The 8,259-nt window shown below is 41.2% G+C and overlaps 1 protein-coding gene across 1 annotated transcript in view; it reads right to left on the bottom strand.

Annotated features, from left to right (window-relative positions):
• LOC135225851 (heparan-sulfate 6-O-sulfotransferase 2-like) overlaps window positions 1-4,114 on the bottom strand; it is a gene marked incomplete at its 3' end in the record, with an annotated part of 62,467 nt that extends 58,353 nt beyond the window's left edge. Inside the window, 1 exon segment of the mRNA XM_064265393.1 lies at window positions 2,772-4,114. Within this exon segment, the coding sequence (XP_064121463.1) occupies window positions 2,772-3,493 (722 nt within the window). The 5' untranslated portion in view covers window positions 3,494-4,114.
• Window positions 4,115-8,259: the final 4,145 nt, after the last annotated feature.

Below are 8,259 nucleotides of genomic sequence, written 5' to 3'. Positions count from 1 at the left end.
GATTGGGAAGGCAAAGAAAGTGAGGAAGTGAAGGAGGACTATGAGGAAGAAGAGGAGGACAAAGCTAATTTGCACTTATTTAATCTTGTACAGCCTGGACCTCTCCTCCTATTCTAGACCCAACAAGAACAAGGTTGAGGCAGGCATCCCCCAAAAAGACAAAAGGTGCAACACCAGCAGAAACTCAGGGAGACACAAAGCATCTATCCATGGTTAAGTGTTCCTCTTAGAAAATGAAGAACAGACCCCCTATTAACCTTCAGCAACTACTCTTGTCAGGATGCCTTGGAGTCCTCAAAAGGCAGGGACAGAAGAGACTGAAACAAAAGGATTGATGGCCTAAGCAAGCAGAGCATTTGCATCATTCCAGAAGAGGGCAGGCAGTCACTGTCTCAGCACACCCTCTCCAGAACTCAAGAGATGGGTGGTGGAAGCAGGGATTAAAGCAAAGAAAGATACTTGAAGACTGGTCAGCAAATATTCATTTACTTTGCCCTCAGAAGACAACAATGGTACCTTCTTCGACTACCCATTGAAATGATACTTTTTCCCATTGACTGTATAAAGCGCTTGTCTCCAAGCTAAGCTTATTGGAAATTGATGAATCTTTGACTAATATGTGAAATGTTTTTTTAATAGGCAGTATAGTTGCTTTAGTATTGTCATTTCAGGTTTCCTCAAGGAAGTTTTCTTGGACTTATGCTAGTGACATGTGGCAAAGTCTGAAGAACAAATTGATTACCTACATATGTTCATGATGTTCATCTTCTAGCTACTGTTCCTTCTCTGCACCTTAGGTCTGTGGCTGCAGAATCCTTGAATAGATATGAACAGGGGTACAGTAAATGGAATGAAAAGGGTTTCTGCTAGGGACTGAAGGGACACAGTAAGAACCTTGATATGAACAGAGGTACAGTAAAAGGAATAAAAGGGATAGCAGCTGCGGGCTGAAGGTGTCATGCAAAGACTCAATTCTCTCTCTCTCTTTCAATGTACTCTGATTATTCTCTCTTTTATGTTTTTACGCTACCCTAACTAATATTATTTCTCATAGCTATCATTACAAGGGGACACGGTAAAGAACCATAAGTATAAATTGCTAAAAGTTCACTATATAAGGTGCACTGATGGTACTAACCCCCTACAGGGGACTAATACTAGGGTAAACAGCCGTGTGGACTGGCCAACCCACCGAGCTGTTGGTGGTGATAACAGGAGCTCAAGACCTCTACTTTCCTTTCGAAGTATGTATTTTCTCCAAAGTTATAAATTATGGCCCTATTTTAAGATTTAAACAGAGGGTAATGAAAAGGGTGCCCAATGCAGTGTCAACAACCCTAAAACGCTTTCAAAGTTTTTACTTACAACTCAAAATATTTAGAAGATTGACGCCATCTAGATGTTTGCGGAGTCGCTGGTGTCAAGAAACTTCCCATTTCCTGTGCTAAATCCGCATACCACTTGTACCCATAGACGTTGGGGCACTTTTATCACAACAATCGTAACCCCGACCTCTTACCAGCACTTATTCGTACTTATTCAAGGGGACTACAGCATTCTTTGCTGCGTTTCGCGGCATTTTGCGCTCTTCAATTGTTTATCAGTGTTGTCAATTGGTATGTGTTTACCCTCCAAACTGAGTATAAGACTTACACAAAACCGGGGAAATAAGTGAAATTAGCGTATCTATTTGTAGTATATATACATATTACAGCAATTTTATCATTATTACATTACTATGACAACTAGAATTCATGGAAACAGTTTGTAAACGCATTGGCGTATGTGTGAAGTTCCACTAGATTGGCAACAATGGGTCTTTTTGCCGTCGTCTGCTCGTACTTCAGAAATATCTGTAATTTTTCTGGGTTAATTTGGTTGCAAAAAAGGGATAATAGACATGAATTAAATAAACATTTTGAAGTAAAGTTAAACCAAATAATGAGTAAAGTAAACAATTAAGCGAATAAAGCTTTGCACCTCATAAACATGTAGTCGTCTGCTGCTCGTAACTGTGTTTGCAGAGTGAGTGCTTAGGAATCAGGAACAGCAACATGGTTCAAGTGCAATGTGGAGTGAATTAAGATCAAAATGTGTATAATTACAATCAAATAAGCACTGTGGAGTTTCAGTTGTGATGGCAGTAAGGATAAAACCACTGATTACAAGGTGAAAATGAATTCAGTTCAAACCATGACCCCGGGAATAAAAAGTTTCATACTTTCACTAATATAGGCAACAAAATGTTGTTTTATTGTGCGGATTACAACTGCAATCTTGAGTAAGATCAATAAACGTTACATATATACACTAACATTGTTCAAATGAGTGCTGGGAAGGCTGGGAAAGATGGTGGATTGTCCGTGGTTAGACCGGCCAGAATCACGATTGCCGCCATATTGAATTTCAAAACTGCCTTGAAAACATATTTTACGAAGAGCTCACATGCTTATTTTAGTTCGTATGGGGCTTTCATACCTATATCACATTATGTAGATGAAACTCAATCTTTTGAATGGTATGCTTAAAGTTGTAGTTGTATTCTTGTTTCACCAATTAAATATAGAGTGAATAAGGCCTGGCCATCGCGATGACGATGGATTGTCCGCAGTTGTTTACCCTAATATAAAAAGCACAACACTATGGAAATGATGTAGGCAATACCAAACATTATATAAGGCTTGTGTAAGTTTACGTACCAAAAACCATACTAACTACAAATCTATATACAACTAGCCTAACCTGACCAAAAGAGAGAGATACTGCCTTACCGTCTCTCGACTGAATTGTCTTCGATCCTGTCCATCATGTCGTCAACGCAACTCGTAAGCTCTGTCCAGTCAGCATGAAGGCCGCATTTCCATCCAGTCGAGTGTCTTGAGAAAAGCCACGTCTCATCCGAATGCGGCCCCGGTCTCAGGCAAGTGCATCGCTTTCTAATCTTTCTGTGGCATTCACAGTGTCTGTCCAGATCAAGATCATCAACCAAATGCCTCCCAAACGTTGTCCCTCCGGTCTTCTGGATGTGTAGGAAGACGATCACGTCGTGCCCCCTGATGTCAAACTGGAAGTCGTGTCCGGTGACCTCTTCGAACGAGGGCCCCGTCGCAGACCGAGCCGAGTTGCTGAGCGGCTTCCCGGCCTCGTCGGTCCCGATGTGAAACTGATTGATGCCGTCTTTGATGTACTTCATCTTGTACCTCCTCTGCAATGGCGAGAAGCTCAGCGCGCAGACCGTCTCGGGGCAGAAGTACCCGAAGTAGACGACGCCGGCCACCCCCAGGAGAATCAAGAAGAAAAGCATGCACAGACATTTCTTCATCCGCTTCCTCATCCAAATCTCTTTCGAGCCAGACGCCCCTTCGCTATGGTGGCCACCGACCTCGACCCCCCAACTCTGCCTCCGTCTGGAGCTGTCGCCCTTCCCACCTTCGCTGTCTCCTAGCAGTGCTTCCAGTGAATCTGTTTGGGCAGTACTGTCTACTAGTACCATAATAGCTACCTTGTTAGTGATGCAGCGCCTCAAGCTATATAGATATAAGGGGATAGGAGGCTACGCGAGAGCTGAAAGGCTACCTAGGCGAAGGATACTATAGGCTATAGGACCTATGGCAGGGCTGAAGAAGGGCCTCCTTCACCCTCCCCGCAATTAACACAAATCGATATACTATCCTCTTTATGTTAAGGCAACTCCATGGACACCAGTCTGCATTGCTTCCAACAGTCACGAAAGGGTTGGTTCGACATATCACCGTCAAAATGACCGTCACTGACCACAAATATCAACACAAACTGACAAGTGTTTGTCATTCGCTCTCTCGCAGACTCTCTTGGTCAAGTTTCACGGCGGCGTTCAGTAGCGTTCTGTTGTCAACCCAAACAGTCTCCCCGCGTCTGGGAAATCGTCAGGTTTCATCAAACAAATTAAAACTGGTTAACTGTACCTTTCAAAGTGTTCTTGAAAAAAAATATTCACACGGTATTTAATAGTTGCACTCTCCTAAAAGAATCATTCACTATGGAGATATAAAAGATCCACTCCACAACAGACCGGTGCGTTCTGTGTCTTAACTAACAACGCTTCACAACAGAAGATAAAGCAGAACGAATTCTTCTTCTTCTGCTGCAATTAGAGAGAATTAGAATCCACTTGTCACAGTTCTGCCAGAAAGAACCACCAACGTCTTCATCTCTGTCCGTGTTACTTTAATCGTTTTATTTTCTCATTATCTTCATCATGATGAGGTTAAGATGGAAAGTTCTAATTATACATGACATTAAGCAATGACGCTTCTAACACGGTGGAGGTGATTGGAAACGACACAACAAACAAAATTAGTTCTTCCACGAATTGTGGTTAGGACGGATATTGAAAAAGGATATGACTAGACTAATGCATGAGACGGGTCCGAGAAAACACATCCGTTAATGCAATGGATGCATGTTTACTTCTGTGTTTTGTGTTGCAAGTTATGTAACGCGTATATATGTCCAGCATCTTGCTCGTGTCTTTCGTTATTTGTTCATGTCTATACATTCCTCTAGTCGTGGCTTTCTATTTTCGATATCGGCTTAGAAGCTACACTTGAATCTAGCCTTGCTTGCATACTGTAAAAAATGACGGCAGTATTGAATTATTAGTGCGTAAGAAAGAGGAGGGATAATAGTCTATGGGTAATAAACTCCACGTTTAGACTTGCTGTCGGACAAAGACTCTTCTTCAATCTGAGTAGTAACCAAGGTCCAAAGATAATAGTTATGAACTTTATAGTGAGGCAGGCAGGCCTCTAGATGGATTACCTATAGAGACTATCGTCCTATCCGTATAGAGAGGACGAGTCACGTCCCCGAAGCTTGGACCAACTTATCTTCATTTAGCACGACTTATGGGGCCAGTGGCAGGAGAGACTATCATCCTATCCGTATAGAGAGGACGAGTCACGTCCCCGAAGCTTGGACCAACTTATCTTCATTTAGCGTACTTTATGGGGCCAGTGGCAGGAGAGACTAATCCCCGCCTGAATTACTCACGCGCCAAGTCATAAAAGCAAACGGAAAAAAAAATCATTATATTGATACGCATTATGATGCTTGTAGCAGGATTTTGTTCCTAGGATCTTCTCTTAATTCTACGTAAATTTGTCACACTTACAAGTACAGTATATAACTTAATTCTGTATGCGGAATCCTCAGCATTAGCTGTTTCATACACCTACAAAGAAGGCCCATCAGCAGCAGCTCTTCATGTACTTGCATCATACTCCGGTATACATTCTTATTTTGTGTTTCCTAGATATTAGGAGTTGTTTTGCAATATACCTGTTTTACCTCATCTATCCAACCCTTGCTGGATCTATTCTTCTGCTTGTTCCCTTTTACGTCTCTGAGTTATATATTTATTGTATTTCATTATCTTTTTCTCTCTGGGGCTTTCTTGAGTCTATAGTCCATGTTCATAGTGGTTTTCAGCTAAGGGTTCAAAAAAAGAAAGAAGACCAGCTTCAACTGTTTTTCATTCACTTGCTTTAAACATAGTGCGCACATTTCCCGTCCATAAATTGACATTACTTCCTTCAGCTTACTCTTAGTTATGTACTTTCAATCTCAACTTTCTCCTTTTGCAAACACTATCAAATTCGAGCACAGTTTGGCGTTCGATGTTGTGCGTATCTTATCATTTCTTTATCGAGTTCAGGGATACCATTTTTATTTCACATTCCCCTAGAATCAACAAGCCGTTTTCTCTCTTATCTTTTATACCCGCTTTCTCCGTCTCCTCCAATGACGAGACGTTTAATCTATAGGTATCATCTTAGCTGCCAGTCTCGATGCATTGTCTGGTTTTATCTTGGGCGATCTAAAAAGGGGCATGTATCGCTTTCGCGTTTTCAGACAGACAGATAGATAGATAGATAGATGGACAGACAGGTAAACTGAGACCGCGTGACTGATTAAGTCCGTTTCGTATTCTGGACTGGCGTCGCATCTAATATGGTTACAGACGCCGAAAACTTTATGGTATATGCTTGAATAATAATACTAGTACTATATATACAGTCCAGACATAGCCATAGATCCCCAACTCATTAGAATAAAACAGAGACTGGTTGATTGTAAGTTATCTTGTTTACATGCTTACAATGCAGAGAGAGAGAGAGAGAGAGAGAGAGAGAGAGAGAGAGAGAGAGAGAGAGCAATGGGGAGGGAGATTAAAATATAGTTGATAGAGAGATGAAGGGGTTGGGTGGTATGGTAACGGAGGGACGTTAAAGCATGGTACGTGGTAACTCTGATAGATGACAATATTACAATTACTAGCATCAAGGCCGATGTATATATATCCACTCAGTATCTAGCCGGGTAACTAAGATTAAATGGGATCGTTGTATTAACAGACATAGAAATGAGTTTAAATGTTGGTGCATACAGAAAGTCATCAGAATTTCTGCATATATGTGCATTTTATTTATGCTGAAACAGTGAGCTTGAGAAATTCCTGTTCACATCAGTAGTGTCAAGAGCATTGTTTCAATATATCGATGACGAAATGGAACTTAGTAGGAATATCAGTAAGAAATTAAGGTTCTCACTTTTTTTTGAGCGTAGTCAGTCCTTTCAAATCAGCGGGTTCTAGCACCCCTTAAATTGCTGAAATTAGGTGTAAGTTTGTCTATAGCTCAGAGCACTCCTGCAGCAATAATAACAATAATACTAATAATAATAATTCTTTTTCAGTAATAATAATAATAATAATAATAATAATAATAATAATAATAATAATAATAATAATAATAATAAAAATACTCAAGTCAAAACTCAACGCCGGAAATATGATAAAAGCATAAAAACAAACATGGGCAGTGCCAGTAATCAGATACAGCGCAGGAATAGTAGAATGGACGAAGGCAGAACTCCGCAGCATAGATCAGAAACCAGGAAACATATGACAATGCACAAAGCACTACACCCAAGAGCAAATACGGACAGACTATACATAACACGAAAGGAAGGAAGGAGAGGACTACTAAGTATAGAGGACTGCGTCAACATCGAGAACAGAGCACTGGGGCAATATCTGAAAACCAGTGAAGACGAGTGGCTCAAGAGTGCATGGGAAGAAGGACTGATAAAAGTAGACGAAGACCCAGAAATATACAGACAGGAGAATGACAGACAGAACAGAGGACTGGCACAACAAACCAATGCACGGACAATACATGAGACGACTAAAGAACTAGCCAGCGATCACATGGCAATGGCTACAGAGGGGAGAGCTAAAGAAGGAAACTGAAGGAATGATAACAGCGGCACAAGATCAGGCCCTAAGAACCAGATATGTTCAAAGAACGATAGACGGAAATAACATCTCTCCCATTTGTAGGAAGTGCAATACGAAAAATGAAACCATAAACCATATAGCAAGCGAATGCCCGGCACTTGCACAGAACCAGTACAAAAAGATGGCATGATTCAGTGGCAAAAGCCCTCCACTGGAGCCTGTGCAAGAAACATCAGCTACCTTGCAGTAATAAGTGGTACGAGCACCAACCTGAGGGAGTGATAGAAAACGATCAGGCAAAGATCCTCTGGGACTATGGTATCAGAACGGATAGGGTGATACGTGCAAACAGACCAGACGTGACGTTGATTGACAAAGTCAAGAAGAAAGTATCACTGATTGATGTCGCAATACCATGGGACACCAGAGTTGAAGAGAAAGAGAGGGAAAAAATGGATAAGTATCAAGATCTGAAAATAGAAATAAGAAGGATATGGGATATGCCAGTGGAAATCGTACCCATAATCATAGGAGCACTAGCCACGATCCCAAGATCCCTGAAAAGGAATCTAGAAAAACTAGAGGCTGAAGTAGCTCCAGGACTCATGCAGAAGAGTGTGATCCTAGAAACGGCACACATAGTAAGAAAAGTGATGGACTCCTAAGGAGGCAGGATGCAACCCGGAACCCCACACTATAAATACCACCCAGTCGAATTGGAGGTCTGTGATAGAGCAAAATAATAATAATAATAATAATAATAATAATAATAATAATAATAATAATAATAATAATAAGAAGAAGAAGAAGAAGAAGAAGAAAATAATAATAATAAGTGGCGCCGTGGAGGAGTGGGTTAGGTCGTCAATAGACTTAAGTCAAGTTAAGCAACATTGGGGCTGGTCAGTCATTGAATGGGTGACCGCTCTCCTCGGCGTTGAATGAGTACCTATCCCTGATGGGGTAGGGTCCAGCTACGG

This window comes from Macrobrachium nipponense, chromosome 13 (assembly GCF_015104395.2).
Source record: "Macrobrachium nipponense isolate FS-2020 chromosome 13, ASM1510439v2, whole genome shotgun sequence".
Lineage (NCBI taxonomy): Eukaryota > Metazoa > Arthropoda > Malacostraca > Decapoda > Palaemonidae > Macrobrachium > Macrobrachium nipponense.
This window is presented reverse-complemented; position numbering and strand designations above follow the sequence as displayed.